Source organism: Rattus norvegicus, chromosome 4 (assembly GCF_036323735.1).
Source record: "Rattus norvegicus strain BN/NHsdMcwi chromosome 4, GRCr8, whole genome shotgun sequence".
Lineage (NCBI taxonomy): Eukaryota > Metazoa > Chordata > Mammalia > Rodentia > Muridae > Rattus > Rattus norvegicus.
The window spans coordinates 7,908,680-7,932,007 of record NC_086022.1 but is presented as its reverse complement, the minus strand read 5'-3'; the positions used below and the strand labels follow the sequence as shown (position 1 = coordinate 7,932,007).

At 45.6% G+C, this 23,328-nt stretch overlaps 1 protein-coding gene across 2 annotated transcripts in view; it reads right to left on the bottom strand.

Moving 5' to 3' along the window:
• Positions 1-6,741: 6,741 nt before the first annotated feature.
• Positions 6,742-23,328, bottom strand: part of Cnpy1 (canopy FGF signaling regulator 1) — a 54,864-nt gene continuing 38,277 nt past the window's right edge. Inside the window, exons 1-4 of one of the 2 annotated variants that reach the window (NM_001400959.1) lie at positions 15,221-15,839; positions 14,812-15,015; positions 12,983-13,079; positions 6,742-9,329 (exon numbers count right to left, since the gene is read on the bottom strand). In NM_001400959.1, coding sequence (NP_001387888.1) covers positions 9,286-9,329; positions 12,983-13,079; positions 14,812-14,955 — 285 coding nt within the window. In that variant the 5' untranslated portion in view covers positions 14,956-15,015; positions 15,221-15,839 and the 3' untranslated portion in view covers positions 6,742-9,285. Of the gene's footprint in view, positions 9,330-12,982; positions 13,080-14,811; positions 15,016-15,220; positions 15,840-23,328 lie in introns of those variants that run through there. The other variant, XM_063286689.1, reaches the window with a different exon arrangement.

The following is a 23,328-nucleotide window of genomic DNA, read 5'->3' as shown; positions in this document are numbered from 1 at the left end:
CTCAGGACAGGGCTCTGAATGTAGGTCTTGGGAACTTGGGTGGGGGAGGGCTCTGTTCTGGTCTTTGCTAATTGCTCTCTAACTGAACCCAACTAGCCCTTTTCCTGTCTCCATGGGGGCCTGCTCCTTGGAAAATGTGGCACTGTGCCTGCTTATCACCACCTGGCCACATACAGCCCAGTGACTCTAGTTCTTCTGCACTTCCCAACCAGTTGTGACGGGCTGGCCTCTCTCTGGTCAACAGACAGGCCCATGCTATTGTCTTTAAGAGTGGTCACCTGTGGACAAGTCCTGCCTGCTCTGCTTTAATGACTGTCAGCTGCACTGCAGATACTCTTGCGTTCTTAAGGAAACCCACAGTGCCAAATGTGATGCTTCCTGATGTCTCAGTGTGGGTATCCTGACATCCACAAGCCTCAGGAACACCAGAGTTCCACTGTATTTACCGGGCTGGGACCCTGGAGGCAAAGAGAGGGACTCCAAGCCTGGAGTCTCTTCCTGAGAAAGGATGTCTAGCTTTGACTTCAGCTTCTTATCTGGATCCAGACTCTGGACTCCATCCATAGCACAGACGATTTTAGTGGTGTTTCCACACAACATTGTCATGGAGACGGACTGGTATAGTACCATGGAGGAGTCTGAACATTCACGGCCATCACTGAGACACTGAGGGCCTGAGTACCTTTAGGCACTCAGGCCCACCTAGTGGGGGCTCAGCCTGTGCAGGACTGGGGTACCAAAGGTTCCTTGTCCTTGGGCTGAGGGCAGATTTCCCAAACAAGAGATTTGTCTGGCTGTCCTCTTACACTTACAGGAGTACCAGGTACATGTGGGGGACTGGAATGATGTCATGGTTTGCCCTCAGGCTGGACCTCCTGAGATCTTTCTAGAAAAGTGAAAATTCTGAACAGGACTGCAGTGCTTCGCCACCACGCACTTCAAGCAGCATCTGCTCCTCCGCAACATCATGAGGTGAGCATCACGAGAGGTGGGCTTCACGAGAGGTGGGCTTCACGAGAGGTGAGCTTCACGAGAGGTGAGCTTCACGAGAGGTGGGCTTCACGAGAGGTGGGCTTCACGAGAGGTGAGCTTCACGAGAGGTGAGCATCACGAGAGGTGAGCATCACGAGAGGTGAGCTTCACAAGAGGTGAGCTTCACGAGAGGTGAGCATCACGAGAGGTGAGCTTCACGAGAGGTGAGCTTCACGAGAGGTGAGCATCACGAGAGGTGAGCTTCACGAGAGGTGGGCTTCACGAGAGGTGGGCTTCACGAGAGGTGGGCTTCACGAGAGGTGGGCTTCACGAGAGGTGAGCATCACGAGAGGTGAGCTTCACGAGAGGTGGACTTCACGAGAGGTGGGCTTCACGAGAGGTGGGCTTCACGAGAGGTGAGCTTCACGAGAGGTGAGCTTCTGGAGCTCGTTCATCCCCTTACTGTTCCTAAGAAGAAAACATAAGAAGCAGCCACAGAGAAGGAAGTCAAAACACCAGAGCCATTGACAGTTGTGTTGTGAGGCACTGAGAATTAATTTACACACGCTGAAGAAATGGTAGAAAAGGCAGTCTGATCCACAAAGCACATGTGTGTGCTCACCTACAAGAACATGTTAAAACAGTCCTCTGGGTTATGGGATTTAGGACAAATCTTGTTTGCTTTTTAAAATCTGCATTTTCTAGATATTTGTACTCCATTTCACTTCTAACAAAAAATGCTCAAGTGTTTGCTTTGACTCCCCCCCCCCCTTTTGGTTCTGTTCACTTGTATTTGTTTGGTTTTTTTGGGCCAGGATTTCACTATACTTCTGAGGCTGGTCTTAAACTTGAAATGTCCTGCCCCAGCTCCCCAAGTTCTGAGATTACAAGTGTGCATCATACCTGGTTCTTAGTCTAGACTTTTAAAAAATTTTTTAAGATTTGATTATTGCTTTTAAAATTTTAAATCTATTTTATTTCATGCATATGAGTGTTTTGCCTGCACATGTATGATGTATGTGTGTGTGTGTGTGTGTGTGTGTGTGTGTGTGTGTGTGTGTGTGTGCATGCGTGCATTATGTATGTGCCTGGTTACTGTAGGGGCCAGAGGAACTGGAGTTTCTTTTTTTTATTTTTATTTATTTTTTTAATATGATTTATTTTATGTATGTGAGTACACTGTAGCTGTCTTCAGACACACCAGAAGAAGGCATTAGCTCCCCATTACAGATGGTTGCAAGCCACCATGTGGTTGCTGGGAATTGAACTCAGGACCTCTGGAAGAGCAGTCAGTGCTCTTAACCGCTGAGCCATCTCTCCAGCCCTTTATTTATTTATTTTTTTAACTTGAGTATTTCTTATTTACATTTCAAGTGTTATTCCCTTTCCCGGTTTCCGGGCAAACATCCCCCTAATCCCTCCCCCTCCCCTTCCTTATGGGTGTTCCCCTCCCCATCCTCCCCCCATTGCCGCCCTCCCCCCAACAATCACGTTCACTGGGGGTTCAGTCTTAGCAGGACCCAGGGCTTCCCCTTACACTGATGATCTTACTAGGATATTCACTGCTACCTATGAGGTCAGAGTCCAGGGTCAGTCCATGTATAGTCTTTAGGTAGTGGCTTAGTCCCTGGAAGCTCTGGTTGCTTGGCATTGTTGTTCATATGGGGTCTCGAGCCCCTTCAAGCTCTTCCAGTTCTTTCTCTGATTCCTTCAACGGGGGTCCTATTCTCAGTTCAGTGGTTTGCTGCTGGCATTCGCCTCTGTGTTTGCTGTATTCTGGCTGTGTCTCTCAGGAGCGATCTACATCCGGTTCCTGTTGGCCTGCACTTCTTTGCTTCATCCATCTTGTCTAATTGGGTGGCTGTATATGTATGGGCCACATGTGGTGCAGGCTCTGAATGGGTGTTCCTTCTGTTTCTGTTTTAATCTTTGCCTCTCTATTCCCTGCCAAGGGTATTCTTGTTCCCCTTTTAAAGAAGGTGTGGAACTGGAGTTTCGTATGGTTGCAAGCCACCATGTAGGTTCTTGGAACTCTACTCATGTCCTGTACAAGAACCCACTCACCATAGTAGACACTCCCATGCCAGGCCTAAAGAGGACAAAATGACCAGAGGTCAACTGGCTGCAGGCCCTGAGTCAGACAGCCATTCATGACTGACCAGCTGGTCAAGGGGTCCTGTCCCCTCTTGTGTACTCTACCCAGTCAGGTTGCAAGAGTCTTAAATCAGGAAGGAAACGGCCTCTTCATCCACACCTGGCAGAAAGGAATCCATCCTCCTACACTCAGAGCCTGTGCTCACCTTGAAAGCCTCTGTGCCCACAGGCTGTCAGCAGTACCCACTCTGTGCCCACAGGCTGTCAGCAGTACCCACTCTGTGCCCACAGACTGTAAGCAGTGCCCACTCTGTGCCCACAGACTGTAAGCAGTGCCCACTCTGTGCCCACAGGCGTCAGCAGCACTCACTCTGTGCCCACAGGCCATCAGAAGTACTGTCTATGAGACAACCAACCCCACAGCTGTTCTGTCGAGAAGCTGGGGCCCCAACACTTCTCATCTTCCTGGAACGCAAACTTACCTGGGGTTGGGGAAGCCCATTACGGAGCCCAGAGTCATGCATGTCACTTGGCTTTTCAGCCGGTATGAAGCCCAGCAAGGACAAGGACTGAACAAGACATTCAGGGGTAAAAGACAGGGTTGGGGCACCTCTCTTCTACCTGCAGCCCCTGCTCTCTCTGGTCTCACTCCCTGCTTCTTCTCAGAACCTGAGATACTGAGGGATTGTCACCTCCTCGTACCAGGGTGCTCGGTGTGCCATTCTTCTCTTACCCTTGATGCCCACGCCCCGACAGGGACCAGGGTTTCTCTGGGGACTCCTCACAACACTCCAGATGGCCATCCCCCTTGCTACAAGCCAGTCCCCACTTTCCTCTATGTGTCACATCATCTATGGATCTGGAGCAACTCCATCTCAGGGGAGTTCCCCATTGCTGGGTCTCTTCCCGTGCGTGAATTGCTCCTGCCTGCCCTTACCTGCCACAGCAAAGCTGGCACAGACTTGGGTTAACCAGAAGGCTCCTGACCTCTGGAAATCTTTTCTCATCCTGGACCTAGTGTGGACATTCCAAGACTGGCTGCTTTTGTGATCAAGGAGCTGATAGGACTAAGGGTACATTTTGTATTTTTGAATGGTGGACACCTGAGGTCTGTGTGGGGAGGACTGGATGAGAAGAGAACAGGTGACTATTCTGAAGCAATCATTTACTACCCAGTTGTACTAGCCAGGTCCTAAAGCTGAACCCCTTCATCCCACAATTTTGGGGAGAAGCCTCTCTCCAGATGTGGCATAGTGAATCTTGGATTTGCAGTCCAGCCTATGAGAGGCGCCAGAGCTGTGCACTGGGAATTCCCGATGTAAATCAATAAGAAAGTAATGGGAAGGAGCCCAGCCTCCAGCTCATCACTCATCCTTCAGAGAAGGCTTTTGCCTGAGCCACACTGCTCCCTTGGGGCCCTTATTGACTGCTCCGAATAGCCCCTGCTCAAGGACACAGGCTGCTCAGAGGGGGCTGGGGACTGGTAGGGGAATCCAGATGGTCCAGAGAACAGGCAGACCCAACTCCTTGTCCACTGTCCCCAGCTCTGCCTGTCTCTGGCCTTGGCTCCACTGCATGGTGGGCAGGGCTGTGACAGATTCTACCTCTCCCAACTTCCTGCCTTGACAGGAGAGTAGAGCTGCTCGCCACAGGAGGAAGTATTTTTTGTCTGGGAGTCAATCATCAGGAACTATACAGAAAGAATGGGAGTGGAGATTTGCCTGATGTGAGACTCACTCACTGGGAAAGAGAGAAGCAAGACTCAGAAACAATGTGGACCTGTATTCAGGCGTTCAGTCCCATGTTCCCCACACCCAGCCCCTCCCCTCAGCCCTGCTGCCTCTCTGCTATGCCCACGCTGGAGGGTCCCAGGCATCCTCTCATTCATCAGTTCCCTCCAGCCCTGTGCTGCTCAACCAAAGAAGGACTTTTTGACCCCACTGGTGGATACCTACAAGAAGCTTGAGCCTCCTGGTTGGCTAAGAGATGCACCGCTGGCCCATGATCAGGTATGGCATCAGCCCTAGTCCAGACCAATATGTGTTCCCAGGCTAGGACCTATGAGGGGAATGATGGCACTAACTGGCCATCTCTTTTGCCCACCATTTGGAGTATCACTTTGCAAAAACACATATTCACCCTGCACCCACTGATGTTAGGATATTTGTAGTTAATAGGGGCTTTGATTACATTTAAGGCAGTTGAAGCATCTGTTTTTATTCTAATTATCTGTTATCCTGTATGGGACCTGCATTTGTATCAGAGTTCCCATCTTAATAGACCTTTTGTTAAATAGGAGCAGATAGTCTATTTCTTAGTGTGTGCTGTCTTCCATTATCCAGGGGTGTGGGAGTGCTTCAGCGGTGTCTTCTGGTGAAGAACAGCAGAGCCATAAAGATCACTCCCAGAAGATTGGTGACTGAAATCTGTTACTGCAGTGTCACTTTGGGATTACAGTCTCCCTTTATCTGCTGATTTCAGACAATGCGCTGTGGAGAAATTCCCACTCACTCTGAAAGCTGCTAAGGCAAACCATCACAGAAAATGCCAGGAGTCCGTTGTGCTGCTTAAAGTGCCAGCCTTGCTGTCATGACGTTTAAAGTTAGCAACAAGCACTTAACTTGTAGACTCTGAGTCGCAGCCATGCTCAATTGGCTGACATTGGACATTCATTCCCCGACTTGGAGAGATGAGCATCCCCTTCACTCCGGCTCACCCAGCAGCTCTTTGGGAAGGAATGTGCAACCACCCAGGTTCCATTCATTCCCACTCAGCGGTCGGAGGGAGCAAGACCATCCACTGGGTCATTCTGGTTAGGCTTCTGTTCTGTGCTGTGTTTAGGGGACACAAAAGATCTGATAGGATGTTTTAGATCTGTCTTCCATGATCCTGGCACAGTATAAGATTCTACCTTCCACAGAACTTTTGTTTTTCAGCAAGTTAATATTTGAAAATATTTTGCCGATATGTTACTGTTGAGACGGGATCATATCTGTTGTAATTTAAAGTATTTTTCTCTTTCTGAAGTGACCTTGAAGACAGTTCTTCAAGATGAGAAGTATAGGTGTGTTTTCTGGAAGGACTTACATTTCCAGATACCATTTCTCCAGGATCTTTCTAGATCATCAACGCTCCAAATGTTTCCCATCTCCCAATTTCATTAATTTCCCTCTGTTTTAACCTTTATATGTAAGTTTTTTCTACTTATGTATTTATCTACCCATCCATCCATCCACTCACCCATCCACCATCAACTTACCTATCTACCAAGCATCTATCCACCACCCAGCCTTCCACTCGCTTCTGGACTTTCTCAGAGAATTAAGAAGAGGAGTGAGACTGTCTCCACACACTGCCTTCAAAGGCAAACCTTCTGCCGGAGATGAAGAAGCAACAGGAAGTAGATTAACCAACATTATATAAAGACCTGCAGGACAGACCATGACAAAGCATGACATAAGCCCTGCCTCACACATGTCTGGGGCAAGGCAGCAAGTACTCCAGCGACACCATGCCACTTACTGCACCTTTTCCTAGGTGATTCTCAGGCCATATTTTGGCTTTATTTATTGCATTTGATCTTTTCTATTCACCTTTTCCCTTGGTCTAGAAGCAAATAAACTTATAAGGAGAATTATATTGCAGTCAGGAAGTCATAAAGAAACCACACTGGTCTCTTACAAGTATAGTTTTATTGCAATAATTTAATGTTCTTCACTGTATGTAGGCACCAAATGGTGCCACATTCTACTGATTGGCCTTTAACATTTCTAAGATCAGCTCACAACTTTGTATCAAGTTTAAGAGCAGACTGACAAACATGTATAAGATTAACTTCCCCCACTATCCTACCGTAATCTGAATTTTAAGAGTGATACACAGTTAAACTTTTGTTATCGTTACATGGAAATATGTGTAAGAATAAAGACTGCGGGAGCCAAGAAGCGTGTGTCAGAGCCCCTGCTCTGGCTGTCTTAGGACTTGCCTCGGGAAGGGTGGATGTTTCCTGTAGGGACTTGGGCTCCGTTCTACTCTGTGCTCTCCAGTTAAGTGGGTTCAGCAGTTCTAAGCAAACAGCAACTTGCAGAACAAGGTAAGCATCCTGCTTTGGCCAGTTTGGTGTGTGGATTGTGCGATTACAGGCTCAAGAATGGTTTCCCTGCAGCCTCTAACACATTTTTCCTCTTCCTGACTTTTATTACTCACCCTGTCTTCCCAGGAAACTTAATGCTGTTGTTATTGTTGTTATTATTAATTTTTTGACTCAGATCTGGGTTGATTTTTGTTAATTTTAAGAAAATGTCAGCTTGCGGCCTAGGCATCTCTTTCATTTGCTTGCTTTTAGTGGTGAGTGGTTCTCTCTGACTTTTCATCTTACTTTTTATTTGGTGTCATTTTAAAGTCAGGGGAATGGTGGCCCACACAGCTTCCTCTCTCCTATAGCTACTTCCCAGAAAAGCAGGCATCCCACAGGAGGCAGGCAGAGAGACCGTGGCTCTGGGTAATTCTCAATCGAACCAAGATTTAATCAGCAACTCAGTAGCTACCTTCATTTACATGAGCTCAGCAAACTTGATATGAAAAAGAATTACAAAAAAGTATGAGTCATGAGATACCCAAAACACTGGTCAGATTTAAGACCCTGTTTGGTGAGAAATCCAGAACGGTTTGGAAAGCAGAGTGTCTGCGGATCTGTCTGCCCCAGAGGTCCCGGCAGGCGAAAAGCAGTCTGAGATCAGTAACTACCTTACAGTTGGCCTTCTCAGCTTTGTTCCCAGAAGGACAAATCTTAAGAAATGGGACCCTAGTGTGCATTTCCTAACAAAGCCCAAGTAAGGCAATGCTAAAAAGACTTCCTACCTCAAATGCTGAGTTAATCTTATGGATCACAAAAATAAGGTGCAGGGACCCGTCTCCCCCTCCCTTTTTTGTTTCTTCCCTGCTGGGAGGAAGCATCACCTGACCGTGTATCTCCTCTTCCTTGTTCGTTTGGAGCACAGAATCTCAGGGTCGCAGAGGGCCTACAACTGACCACAGACACATTGCTAAAGCACACGTTTTCTCAGATTTCCAGAAAACAAGTGGCATTAAGACTTAAGACTAAGAGGAAGGAAAAAATAGAAATCTTTCTTATTTTGGTAAAATCTAGCAAATATAAGAATTATTCTGGCCAAGGTGTCCAATGAATAATCTAAATAGTGTCATTTCTGGATGGTTTTATAAACAACCATTTTAGCTCTTCTGGTAAAATGTTTGCCTATTACTCATGCAAATTTCAATGACAATGGTGACAATTTCTTTAATTAAACAGGTGTAACCTGTACCCACACATGCTGAATAATTAAAGTTCAATTCCACTGAATACAAATTTAGCAGAGACAATGAGAACACCCAGGAGAAACTGTTATTACATTTTGTTACAGTAAGTGTGGTAAAGGTGAATTTCCCTCCACATCCAACAATAAATACATAAATAAAAGTCCCATAGAAGAGAGACAAGTCAGCCAGTAGGAAAAACTACACACTATGATCAATGAGGGAAAAACCAACCAAGAGAGACTGAAGCAAGACAAAAATGTGCTGAGTGTCGCATCTTTTGAAACCCACTATGAGACACCCTTCAGAATCATCTGAACTCAGGGCATGGCCAGGAAACCACTGTGAGAAGTATTCACTCTTTTATTTGTCCTATTTAATCTTAGGAATAAAGTTCTAAAATATAAGAGTTTCCAGATGTGTAAGTCCCATTCCTAGTTGAGAGGGGTGGCTTTAAAAGCACCACACAGAACCTTCCAGAATAGCAAATCCATGGCATTAGTTGCAACTGAATGCCTTGAATTGTGGCTGATCAAGAATTTGAGAAATCAAACTGAGTTCTTCTGAAACTGCAAACTGTATATGGACATGTCAGGCGCATTTGCTTGGACCCACCCTTAATTCCCTACTGACTTCAAGAAATAACTTCACCCTCTTCCCATGGCTAGATTTAATGCTCTATTGCTAACCCAGCTTCCATACAAATATGCAAAGGGGTATTCTGTTTTATAAACTTCTCTTCACCTAAGACAAGACTTGGGGTTTGTCACGATGCCAAGCAAGAGATTTTCAAACCAATATCACGCATGAGACAAGTACAGCAGACAGGAGATGAACTTCCTTATCACGGCAGTCACACGATGTGGAGGTGCACAGTGACCTGTCAGGCTGACTCCACTCCTCTCACACCTCGGGTTCAGGACTGTTTGTAGGAGTGCCACACAGATCTGAAAAAGAGTAACGGTGTCACTAACCAGTAAATCCCAGGCCGCTGAGCCGTTTTCTCTCCATGGCAGCATATTTTAAAGATTTTCTCAGTAAAAATGTAAATATGTGGAAAACTAGAAAGGAACACATTTCCAACACCTGCCTGGATCACAAGCCCAGCTTCCAGAATGATTCATGGGCCAACCCTGCTGTTCTCACCCCATCTTCCAACCTTGTTTGAGCAAATGCTTGCTCATCTGAGGGCTCCATGGGGTTGGGAACATTTAAGGAAGATGTGTGCGGGCCACTTCACGTCAGAATGGGTGCGGATGCTGGTGTGGAACGCAGGAGGCACCAGCTACTTTGCTCCACATTACTTTCCTTTTGAAAGCAAGGGGAGCAGTTCTATTTAAGAAAGGTTGTGGGTTACTTTAGCTCCATAGTCTTTTTAAGTCTCCTCTCTTGGGTTGAGAAGTCAGACAAAACTGAAGATTCTCGCTCACTTAAATGTCAGCTAGCCATTTCTAGATACTTGCCACCTTACACCACGAGTTCCCTTAATATGTTTCTAAAGGTTGTGATTAGATATTAGCACAGAGTGATCAATATAGAATATATTTATTTATGTTTCCAAGTAGACCCTTACATCTCTAGGATACAGTGGAGCCACTCACAGTCCACAGCCTCATGCCCTCCACCTTTATGGACACAGTCATATTTTTGAGTCATAATCTATATTATATCATTGTTTTAGTCATCGATTTAAGATATCAAAGTGACTCTCTGGAGATGCAGGGGTTGGCCCAGAAGATGCCACTGGGGAGACCTCATGAAGTCACTTCTCCCACCCCTTTTTCTTTTGTCTATGAAAAGACAAAAAGATGAGTGAACCTGACTCCCCTGCCATACACATGAGAAGAGTGAGCCCAGGGTCCTTCTGCCTAGTGCATGGCACCACAGTGGCACCACGGATCCATGCAGCACCCTCCCTCAGTGAGAGCTTCTCTACAGTGGTTATGAGATTCTCCCTGCTACGCACTTCAGCGCATGAGGGTGAATGGCTGAGCCTTGATGTGTTGAAGAGCCAGACTGGCTTCATCTGCTCTGCGACAAAGCAAGGGAGACAATCTAGACAAAGTGGGACAAAGAAAAACTCATATGTGCAGTGTGTTTGTTAGATATAGAAAGTAAGTGTCCAGAAAAATCTCTAGTTATAAACACATCCATTTTCTAAGTAATTATTGATCTCCCTGTGTCTATGGACAAACAATCTTCCAGTTCTCGGGATGGCAACTTACCCTCACGTATCCCACCACCACATACACATGTATATACAAGACATAGCCTTGAGACATAGTTTACTTTGCTGAGCTAAGGCAGCAGCAAAGCTATAATGAAACATAAGACAGTGAATCTTGGTACCTTGCTCTGGTAGAAAGGCCACCGTACTGTATTGTAGATGACATATCAAGGCTTCAAGAATTTTTTGTGACATGAAAGAGTCACATTTCATGCCATGGGTGTCTGAAACTATTCCATGTGTAGCAACAGGAGTAGCAGCCTTGGCCCCTCTTCCAGTCATTAGAATTTATTTGTTAACTTGGTGTTAACTGAGCCCCTGTGGCTGAAGTTAGTGCTCTCTCTCTCTCTCTCTTTTTCTGTGTGTGTGTGTGTGTGCGTGTGCGTGTGCGTGTGTGTATGTGTGTGTGTGTGTGTTGGAGAGCAGGCACAAGTAATTGTCCATTAACCAATTACGTTACATACAAGATGCTATCTTGAGAATAGGGAAAACACTCACCTATTGGTATTAGGAAGACAAAAATTATTTAGAGAATAGACATTTCTAGAGCTAGAGACTTGGCTGGTAGACATTTTTATTAGTGGGTTTTATTTTAACTCTTTTCTAGCAATAAGTTATGTCAGTCTGTATTCTACCTTGCTTTCACGGTAGCTTTCTAGGGAGCTTTGTCTCTGTTAAATACAGTTTTTGATTTACATATAAGATTCTGTACCTATGTAAGCTTCACATGTAAGCTTCACATGCTCTGTGAAGAGTACAGTCTGAAAGAGCTCTCTCCACCATGCTGGGCCACAGCACTGCCTTTGACTCTGCATAGCCCAGCTGCTGCTCGGAACAGTTGAAAAGCAATCAAACACAGAGTCATCTAGTGTCTGCTTTCACATTAGCAACTCTATGCAGCTCACAGGTTTATTCTCCAGAGTTATAGTCTCCATTTTTATTTCCAATAACACCTATACAGAAACTGGAGCAAGGGTGCTAAAACTGAGTCAGATCACTGAACCTGGGAATAGTCCTCCCCAAAAATCTTAACTGAGAGGCAGTGACTCACCGAGACAGAGCCTAACACCCCCTCAGGTCTTTCTGGAATGCTTGGGTGTTCACGTAATCATTTATGGTGCCTGTCACAGGTAACTATGCTGGTTCAGTTGTTTACAAGGAAGACTAGCAGACAGTTCAAACCCTGCCCACCGTATATGTATTAATATCTGCCATACACCTATCTTAGCCGAACTGATTGAGATACCTCAAAAAGCCTTTCTTTGGAAAGTATGACTATGAACTTATGTCACACCTCTGTAATTAAATAACTATATACCTATATAAATATCTATATTTATATAAATAACTGTAAAATACCTCAGGCTGTTAGACAATCTTCTCTATCATTTTCCTGAATTTTTCTATAAGCTCCCACTGGAATGGGATTTTAAATAGAAGGCCACATTATTGTCTACTCAGCGTAAGAAAACTTGGACTATCTTGTTAGTAAATTTGAGGCCCTCTTATCTAGAAACTTCAAATGACATCAATATGCAGCTACAAGCACACAATAATATTTCTTCAAGGACTTGGGTACCATATTTGACGTGTTATTGGCATGCACGTATTCTGCTGAATTCCATCTCAAGCTTCTACATGGCTTACAGAGCACTATACTAGGTTAACCACCGTCTTCACATAAACTCATTCTTTTTCCTAAGGATGTCTGAGAAATGCTGCTCGACAGACTCAGCCCATGCTTATCTCTGTATAAACATGTGTGAAGACAGAACACTGAGGAGGGGCTTGGCGTATAGTAGATAACCTGTTCGTTATTTTCCTAGCTTCTAAGCGGGCATACATGTGTCTAAAAATATACAGCAAGTATTATTTAAACATGTTGGGACAGAAAAACCTTTTAGATGAAGAGAGTCAGGGGAAAAGAACCTGGGAAAAAATATCCGAATGACCCCCAACCCAAACAAGCAACAAACTTAATGACTCTTCTTTCAAAATAAAAATCCCACTTTTTGTTGTTAGTACAAATACTTAAGCTATGAAAGGTACATTCTTTCCTGGGCCAGGATACAAAAATCTAACATCTATGACTTTGGGGGTCACCCAGCTCTGAAAATCAATGGTAAAGTCAAGACTAAATTCTTTGGAAAAAAACAAAAAACAAAAACAAAAACAAAACAAAGACAGAGAAGGAAAGGCAGCAGAGAAGGCTTCTGTAGCTCTCCTTTCTGGCACAGGGGTCTGGTCCCTAGAAGGCTGTGATAGAACTGGGCTGGCAGTGAGACAGCCAGGCTACCGTGCAGATGAGCTGTGCAAGGCTGAGTGAGAGCCAGTAAGTGAGGCTGGGAGCAAGTGTTACATCAGACACAGTACCTGATTTTTCACTGCACAGCATATCAGCTAGATGGTGTGCCTCCTGGGCGATAAGTTCGAATATTTCATCCTCATACTTTTCAATAATGGCTTCGCACTGCAGAAACACAATAGCAACACGTGTGAGCAGAGACACATGGGCAGGGCCCCTTATTAGCACAGACTTAACGACATTTTAGTAGCTGAACACAGGAAAGCATGTAACCAAGGAGGTCCATTTTCCTTTGCCCCTGGTTTGATACATCATTGCATAAGAGTAACCTTCTTCCAGGGATGCTAATCGTATCGTTTTCCTAAGATTTAACTAAATGATTACACTGTTGCAAGATCTAAAAGAAGACGGAGAAGGAGGAGGTGGAGGAGGAGGAGGAGGAGGAGGAGGAGGAGGAGGAGGAGGAGGAGGAGGAGGAGGAGGAGGAGGAAAGGAAGGGAGGGAGGGAGGAAGGAAGGAAAATGGCTGGCTGTGTTTGTTTCTCTTCCTAAAGTCTGGAGTGCAGAAAGCAGGGAGTAACAGCTTTTATTTCTTGTGCCTCAGCATTTTAAAGACCACACTTCCTAGAAATGTTTAATGTCCTTTCAATTGAACATAGTAATCCACTTTGTGGTTTGAGATTTTGAAACAACTGAGGCTCCTCCACCTTCACAACACAGCACCTACCCCTTTAGCTCCAGAGCACTGTGCTTGCCTTGCTGGCTAAGGAAAGTTTCTCTGTAGACTCTTTAGGAAGGAACTTAGCCCAAATCTTGGGTTTGCTTTCCAGAGCAAATAAAAAATAAAAACAAACAACCTGACACTTCAGATACAAAGTTATTATGGGATCTGAAAGTGTTAAATTTTGTGTGTAGTATTGTCTCTCAAGAACTACCAGGCGGCCGTTTTTGGAACTGTGAGGTTACTTACTGACGGCCAACCACTGGAGGCTTGTGAACCATCTCTGAGTTCATTAAGCAAGACTCTAAGATTTTAAAATGGCATTTAAAATATTTAAATTCCACTATAATGTGTTTATTTAAAACCTGTGAAAGACAAACACATTCACATCCGCATCCGGGTTCCATTGGGCTTTTAGCCCTGAATCGTTGCCCTCACTTTTTAATTAAAATGAAATCTCCAAATGTCAGCTACAGCCCCATGTTGGGGCTGAAGCACGCCTGACATTTTGGCCACTGTGTGAACTTAATAAATTTTTTAACAAGGCCTGCCCATCACTGTATGATTCTACAGCGTTAAGGGGAAATACATTGCAATGTATTTTTGCGAGGCACACCCAGAGGTCAACTTTTTGTAAAACTAGCTTTAGCTCTCGACCCAAAGCCTTGGTGTAGCCTAGCTTGAGATACAAAACTTGATTCAACCCTAGGAAACACTCTCCCATAGAAGCCTGTGGGAGTGGAGAGAGGATTTGGGGACCACTGCTTCAACATTCATCTACACACATTTGCTAACGACTCTTGGCCTCCATTCGGATTTCAGACTAGAAAACACAACCCCTGCTTCCTTAGGTAACAAGAGAGGCTGAGCTCACTCCACACCAGCAGAATACACAGACAAGCAATGTGCAAATGGTGTCCATGTCCCCAGGACAGGGGACATAAGGCACTTTCCATAAAAGTCGCTTCAGCCTCCCCACTGATCACTGAAGGACGCCACAACCCTTGAGATGTCTCACAAGCCAAGGAACCAAGGGCTCAGTGAAAACTTAAGCAGTGGGGCAGCACAGGACACCAGGGCTTGTGAATGTGCCTGACTGTCCACTGCTCAGTAACAATTCAAGAGTAGCTACAGTCAGGAAAAGGGGACCCCAACAGGTTCTTAGATGGGGGCTTACCGCGAATTTCAAAGGTCTGTAGGCATCGGAATAAAAGAAGAACTTTTTATATTCTTTGTATATTTTGTCTCCCTTTCTCGGAGCATATCTCCTGAAATACTTCTGTTTGGTCACTGGGTCGTCCTCCAGCTGATAGTCGTTCATTCGCACACACACTTTATCCAAAAGGTCGATGAGGAACGCCTCGGACTGAGCCAGTGGAACCTACAAGAAGAACAGAACCAGCCAGGACACTTGCCCACGCCCACGCGGGTCCAATGAACAAGTGGAAAGGACGGCTTCTCAATGGAAGCAGCCGCATCGTCCTTTATGCAGCTTAAAGCGAGCTTAAATTCTAGCCAGAAAATAACGTGCCTGACAGTGGACAGTTAAGAGACGGGAAAAATCTAGAAGTAGTACTTGTAGATACCATTTTTAAAAGTTGTTGAATAGAGGATGAAACACAGAAAATGGGAGGAGAAAGGGGCATCGAGAGCGCATCGGTTCTGTGGGGAATCCTGCGTAGCACTGCCCCCTCGCCTTCCGGACTTCTCGAGGAAGCTAAGCGGGGTCCACAACGAGGTGGTCACGGGCAGCGGGCCCCGGAGCGCCCCTCATTGGCCCCGGCTTGCTCTGGGAACAGCTGGCGCGCGTCCCGGGCGCCCCTCTCCCTCCGGGACCTGCCAGGGTGCGCTGGGCTCCATGCCACCACCTCCGCCCCGGGCGCGGGTCAAAGAGCACCCCGCGCCCTTGGAAACCGAGACAAAACCTCGTGCGGCGTCTAGACGGGTCAAGGTGCAGGAGGCCAGGTCCCCGCGGCTCCTTCCGGAAGGGGCGTGGAGCCGCCAAGGGCGCCCAGCCGGCCCTAGGCTTTGCGTGCTTTCTCTCTCTCCACCCTCTGCTGATCAAAGAAGGAAGTTTGCATGACAACTGCGTTGAAAGGGGCTGCATGACAAATGAACTCGGTTTCTGCAGTGTTGATATATCCAGCCCCCTTTGTCCCCTTTCACACGCAGTGTGAACCCTTCCGGTGCCAACGACTGTGCGACATTCACTGGCGCGCTCGGGGCGCACAAAGGGTCCGGGCGCTTCCCCGCCATCTGGCCGCAAAGCCGATCCGCAATTAATATGAAAGCACGGACGGCGGAGCCCGCGAGGAACACCCCCAGATCGGCCGCCGCCCCCAGCGTCCACTCAGAACCGACCCCAGGCGCGCACTTTACGTGGAGCGCAGGAACGGAGCGGGAGGACACGCTGGGTCACTGCTCCGTACCTTCTGCGGCCCAGGTGGCCACCTGGAACTCTCAAGACCCCGGCTTTCCAACCGCAGTTAGTTAAATGTGTCTGCGAACTAGGAGAAGACTCCACGGCAGGTGTCAAGTTCTTTTTTCCAAATTCATTAAGTTAAAAATAAATATCTACAGTTAAAAAAAAAAATACAAACCAGGATTCTACAGTGGCACTTTCAAATACACAAGGCATTTTTATTTGTGCTTTTCAAGCTTTATAAGTTGCAAAGAAGAAATTCACAGGTTTACTGACACAACTGAAAATCGGAGAGCTGATGGACACTCCGTAAATTCGGAGGGATCACTTGGAAAAGCAAGAGATCGCAAAGGCGAATCCTTACGCTAATATTCAAAGCAGGCCTTTAATACAACGAGGGCCCGCATTTTCAGGGATAGCCCTGTGTTGAGCATCTTTCCTAAACTGTTACATGTAAGAATCAGTTTATAGTTGTCCACAAAGCAGGGTTTTAAGTCACAGTGCCTTTCATAAAAAACTTAATAACAACTAAGAAATTCACTCTCTCCTTTCCTCCCATCAAAAAAAGCAGTCTATGTGTGGGGGTGGGACAGGGCCTTGGGTGGAAGTGCACCCAAGCATAGGGAAGAGGACCCTGGAAAGACTACTCGGTTTATCAGGTCCTCACAACACAAAGCTGAAGCGGTTCTTCACCTCCCTAGAAACTGTTCTGTTTTTCTCTCCCTTTTCAAGTTGACCTAATACTCCAAGCTGTGTGTAGAAGACTGTTTGAGTCTTCTAAGTTTGAGGCAAAATCATGAAAGGTTTCTACAGATTACTTTTGAAAGCTTTTACTTAATAAAAAGAAAAATCTCCTGGGTTGTACTTTTTGAAAACAGTCCTTCACTTTAAAACCATCAGTGGGCTTAACAGTGAGTTGTCTTAAAGTATAACCTTACACCTTTGGACAGGGAGGCAGTGTGCTCTGTTTTAGCACAAATATGTGTGTGATCGTGCATGTGCCTGTGTGTGAATTTCTGCAGGTTTTGTTTTTGCTTTTTTTTTTTTAATCTGAAGATTGACAGCTTTTGAATGGTGTTAGCTAGCTAGCCTTTTGCAGGAGTCTTTAAAATCAGGAGCAGTTGCTGGTGAAGGCTTACAAGATGCTAGATAAGCATCTCCAGAAAAGGAAAGGGAGCCCTCCCAATCTAACGGGCGCTGAGGTCATCTTACTGAAGAGTCTCCATATTTTGATCTTAAAATCCCCAAGCACAGTGTATTTGGAAAATATTTTTAAAAGATGTTTCTCATCTCAGCTCTTTATACATGTATTAACATTACATTAATATGATTGTGCTCAACTGAACCAACTTTGGTATATTTAAAGACTGTTCATAGAATAATTGACCCCCCCTCCATTGTTTGGATTCTAAGAGTGCAGTAAGTAGTGAGACAAGTGGAATAAGAACCAAGTCTTTCTTTGTACACAGTGAAGGTTTTGAATGGGACTTGTCAATAAAGCGACTCCCTTTGTGATCTTCCAGGAACCTCGCCTCCCCGGCAAGGACTGTCTCAGAGATACTGGCCTCATTAAAATATGAATGGAACAGGCCTTTGTCACCACTGCTGTGTAGGGAGAGAGCCGTTCATGCTACTGGAACAGTTTTCTTCCTGTTTTACCCGGACTCCTATAGCATGTTAGAAATGTACAAGTGATCTGGGATCTTTTCCTCACTATCTTGGGGACCCACAATCAAAGTAAACCCAAGGTCTCCCAGTTTTGAAGCCCTCCTGCACCTCTAAATCACATGTGGCATATGTGGTATCCATTCCTGCCTCCTTAGACTTCTCCTGACCACTGGCTTGGGAAGTAAGCAAGGGGATGGGCTGGGAGGCACCCAGACCACAACTTTGAAGGAAAGTTATCTGAAAATTCTGGTTTGGATGTCTCCATGAATTTGCAGCTAGGTTTTGTTACAAACCACTATGACTACACTTTAATAACAGCCAATTACAGCATGCTCCATGTTTTTTCATTACTGTGTCTCTGTTAATCTTGTAGCAAATTTCTTGCTTGATAGCTATCATGACCAGGCAGGAATACAATTATATCATAGCACAATGGACATGCAGATACTGGTTGTGGGTTGTGATGGGTCCCTCTTTGCCATCACAGCCTGACTTCATTCATCTGGCCAATAAACTTCATTCATCTTCATGCTTGTTTTGTAGTTTTCCTTCAGACATGAAGGTGACATTTAACCTGCTTAGTGGTTGGTAATTTCATATTGTTGCAAAGATTTTCCTTTCTTGAGGGTTGGTTAAAGTAGCAATTATTAGTGTTTTACAGCAAACTCTAGATGCAGTCTAACAGGTAACTTTTCATCTGAAAAGAATGGAATCATCACTGATATTGGTTAAAAGTCAAAATTTAGATTCGAAAGTTACTGCATCTTACCTCACTTAGGCTTGGATCCAGAAATTCTTGTAGGCTGATGAATCATATAATTAGCCTTTGTGTTAATTGACTGCTATGAGTTTGTTGTATAACACTCCTTCATTTAATATGCAAATTACATCAACTGTTTGGTTTTATAAGACAATATGATTACTATTCTAAAGGAATTCATTTTGATGAGAAATAATAAAAGCTGATGGATTTCCAGTATTGTACACAGCAGGGAAAAAACTTAGTCACTTCTGGAACAAACCAATAAGAGCCCTTTTCTGGTACTATATTTAAAAAGCAGCTGGAGCATCACAAAATTCTCATTACTGATGTTTCAAGATTCCACAAACTTCCTGTTTGTACAGGTAGGTCTGTGGGCTACACAAGCCCAGCAGTCACTACAGTATCCTTGCCTTTAAAAAAATCTATTTCTTACAATCTGAATGACGGAAACAAGCCCTTCTGATTTGAAAGGCCATTTTTGCAAGTGTTTTCTGTCCTCATCATTGGAGTATGAGGGTACCTACCAGTAACATGTGTTCTTAGGGAGTTGAAAGATAGTAGCAAAATGAGAACACTCTGATCTAGGGAATTTCCCACCCAGACGACGACGACGACGACTACTACTACTACTACTACTACTACTGCTGCTGCTGCTGCTGCTGCTGCTGCCGCCGCCGCCGCCTCCTCCTCCTCCTCCTCCTCCTCTTCTTCTTCCTCTTCCTCCTCCTCCTCTTCTTCTTATTATTATTATTGATGTTATCTTCAGCTTAACAGTGACAAAAGAGAATTTTAAAAATCATACTGTGGAAGAGCATTGATGATCTCTGCATGGAGGCAGTCATCTAATTGAACTTGACTTCTAAATTTGCCAAAGTGTGTATCTTTTCCTCATTATTACGTATCAAATTGGCACTGCTATTAGGTTTCTCATAAAAATACTCTGCTACTTTTCAAACCTATTAAGTTTTGAACATATGGAAAAATGATATGCACAGCTATCATTGGAAAACAGGGCCACTTTCCAAGTTGTGTGAGGTCCTAGAAGCCAGGTACACGGCCACCAGGTGCTTAGCTTTGTCCTGTACCTAGCAGTGATGATCCCTGCTAGGAGAAAGCCAGAGTTCCCAGTTGCAGACCAGTGGAAGACAAAACTGTTTATGTAAGACTGAGCAAAGCTAGAGCAAAGCTAGAGACCAGCCTGAGCTACATAGTAAGTTTCTGAGTAGCCTAAGCTGCAGTACTCAAAAGGTCAACATTTAAATAAAAATAAAAAGAATTTGCTTATTCATTCCCCAAGTAATTACTGGGCCTCATCTATGCTGAAGACAAATGCATTTCTTCAAATACAAACTTTTAAAAATTATTGTTTTATTTTTATATGTGTGGATGTGTGCATGTCCGTGTACCACATGTGTGCCCACAGAGGGCACAATTATGAACTGCCATGTGGGTCCTGAAAAATGAACCCAACCCTGTGACAGAGTGTCCAGTGCTGTTGACTGTCAAGCCATCCCTCCAGCACCAAATGTAGATTTTCCTCAAGACTCTTCGTGATTCTACAATAATACTGAAATAAGATGTTTTAACTAGACTATGGTCCCAGTAGATGGTGGTAGTGTGGCCATGTCTAGTGAGACTGCCAACAGTTTACAGATTCCTTCCAACACAGCCTTGCTTTTCAGTGTACTGTCCTGCAGATCTCTAAGCTGTCTGCTGAGCCAGCCGGGCCAAGCGTGGTCCAGTGTAGGGAGGGAGTGGGTAGCCACACAGCTACTTTGTCTTTTCCATGCCATGTGGTGAGATTGCCTGGTGAAACCTGTTAAGTCTAAGAGGAAGGTGGTCAGGGACCTTAGTAATGAGTTAAAGTGTATCATTTCCACAAAGGGAAAGAGCACACATATTCCCATATCCACAGACATGTTTTCACACACACACACACACACACACACACACACACACACACACACACACAGAGACATGCTACACACTTATATACAGCTGCTAAGACACAACCAACACATGCACACAAACAAACACACTCTCTCACACATAGACACTTGCGCGAGCGTGCGCACACACACACACACACACACACACACACACACACACACACACACACACAGAGAGGCAAATTATGCAGAGAGCACCAACTGGCCTCTTAGTTGACAGTAAACCTGAAGGCACTGTGTGGCTGGCTTCTCAGTGGGGTTAGTGACAACTCTAGTCAGGATGCCTACTGGGTTCCCATTCCTCATGAGACTGCTAGAGTCTCTCATGAGAGTTCTTGATCATCTGGCCTCCACACCCCCATCCCGGTCTCAGTCCCCCAGTTCATGGGTTTCTTTTATAGTCTAAGAACGAACTTGTGTTCTGTGAGTGGCTGTCTCCCACCCTCCACCCGTCCCCAGCTGAGCCTGAGGACACTCTGGAGAGTTGGCACAGCTTTCTACCCCTCTCTGGTGTATTCCTGGACCATTCACTTCCCTGTTCAAAGAATCCAGGGACAGCAGAGTTTCTGATCTCAGCTCACTGGCTTGAGCCTTGATCCCCTGCTCATGATAGGAGTCTTGGTGAGCAGAGGCTAAGCAACTCCCTGGGCCACCCACAGACCCTGCGTCTTGGCAGGCTGTCTTCATAACTACAAGCAGAGGGAGAAAAGCGCTCAGACTGGGCTGAAGTGAGACCTTCCTACAGCGTAGTCTTTCCAAAGGCATGTGTCTTGATCCCTGGAGGTCACAGACAGAACGCTCTTCTTTCAGTTCATCTATCTATCTATCATCTATCTATCTATCATCTTCATTTTATCTGCCATCTATCTATCTATATCTTTTAAAATCTGTCTTTATATCCTGGCTGCCTCAGCGCCCCAAGTGCTTCCATTACAGTTGTCATCTACCGCGCCTCCCTGTGACGTCTTTCTTTAAAAATATTCTTCCATACAGAGAATAACACTTGCATTTTATTTCTTTTTTAAAAATCCAAAAGGATCAAAGGAGTAAAACATATAAGGAAAGTAAAGTTCATACCCGCAGCAGACCTCACGGCACTGGTAGGGTTCTCTGTGAGCTGATTGAAACAGCTGTGACCTAAAGCAGAGCCGTGGCTGTTGGGAAGCTCTCCTGTTCAGCGCACAGTGTGTCCTGTTCAGCGCACAGTGTGACCAGCCATGTATACCTCAGGAGAGTCTCAAGCAGGAGGACGACCTGGCAGCAGTTCCCTCTCGCCTGACAGCACTCCTAAACTGCTATGGCGCCTTGCTTTCTGGACACAGCCCAGTGTCCTCGTGTTCTGTTTCTCAACCAGCTCCAGCAGCATCTGTTTCTTGTCATGTCCGTATTAGAGGGCAGGGTGGGGCAGGGGTGGAGGTTGAATGGTGTTCTCCCCAACTCTTGCCTCCAGGCCCTTCTATAAATGACACATCTATAAATAGTCTTTTGGAAGAGGGAACCAAGGTTAAGTGATATTTGGGGGTGGCCCTTTGTTCACTGTGCATGTATGTTTCCTTACAAGAAGAGGACATTAGAGTCAGGTGCAGTGGCACACACCTCTCGTCTCCGGCATTCAGTTGGCAGAAGCTGGAAACCAGCATGGCCTATGTAGTGAGTTCAGGCCACCCAAGGCTACACAGTGAGACTCTGTCCCAAAAAATACAATACAAAGGAGGAGGCAATTCAGACACAGATACACAGAAGGATGACATAGAGGGAAGAGAGCATCCATAGGCCAGAAAAACTACAGAGGTTCTAGGCCCCCGGACCCTGTCAACTCTGACTTCGGCCTCAGGAAAACTGAATAGTGTATCATCAGTAGGACTTTGTTATGGGGACCTAGCTAACACACATGGATCCTGAAGGCTCAGCTTCCACTTTGCTGGCTATAGTGCAGGCCCAACATCCAGAGCATCCCTAAGGCTTAGGTTACAGTGCTCTGCAGAGATCCCAAATGCAGAGACAGGCTGTCCAGGCCAAGTCCTAAGGAAGCCCAATGAAGCTCTGCCTCCTGTGATCATCAGTGTAGCCTGGTGGAGAAGGAGCCTTGTTGGAACTGGCCTAAATACAAGAGTCTAGTCAGACTATTCTTACCAGACTGTGGGAAAGGCTGCCAGTGACATTTGGCCTCCCAGCATCCTCGTGGGTCAACAGGGCCATTGTAACACCATTTTGTGTTTGACTAGGCAAGCCACACTGACAAAAGCAGGGTGTGTATTCTCTTCTGAAGGGGAAGACTGCCTTAGAATTTACACACTTTAATGACACAAATTTCAGGAGATGGGGTACCTCTGTACTCATCACAGAAAAGTGAGAGGGAGGACAGTCATTTTTGACATGTTGAAAGCACAGCTGTGGGTGAGCTCTAGTCAGCACATAGGCACCCCCTGTACCCCAAAGCTCTCACTTCTCCCTCTCCAGCGTCTCTTGGCACAAGAGATTCTGGGATGGGTGGCATCACTTGTTCCCCAATCAGTGTTCTAGGACCAGTACCAGCAACTTTCCTTTAGGATCTTAGCTGCATCACTTTGTCAAAGCTTGGCCAAGTCAGAGCCGGAGGGTGGGAGAGGCTATTGCTTGTGGTGCCTTAAAAATATCATTAAGGGTGTGTGTGTCTGTGTGTGTGTGTGTGTGTGTGTGTGTGTGTGTGTGTGTGTGTGTGTGTGTGCAGTATCTGGAAAGAGCAGGCCAGCAGAGCCTGGAAGGAGAGCCATTTAGCACTAGGATCAAGAGGTCCTGAACCTAAGCCTTGTCCTTTGGACAACACATACACAAAGATGCCTTAGTTTTGAGACTCATTTCATCCAGAGCAGCCCCTACAGAGTGCCAGAAATCCTACTCTTTCATAATCTT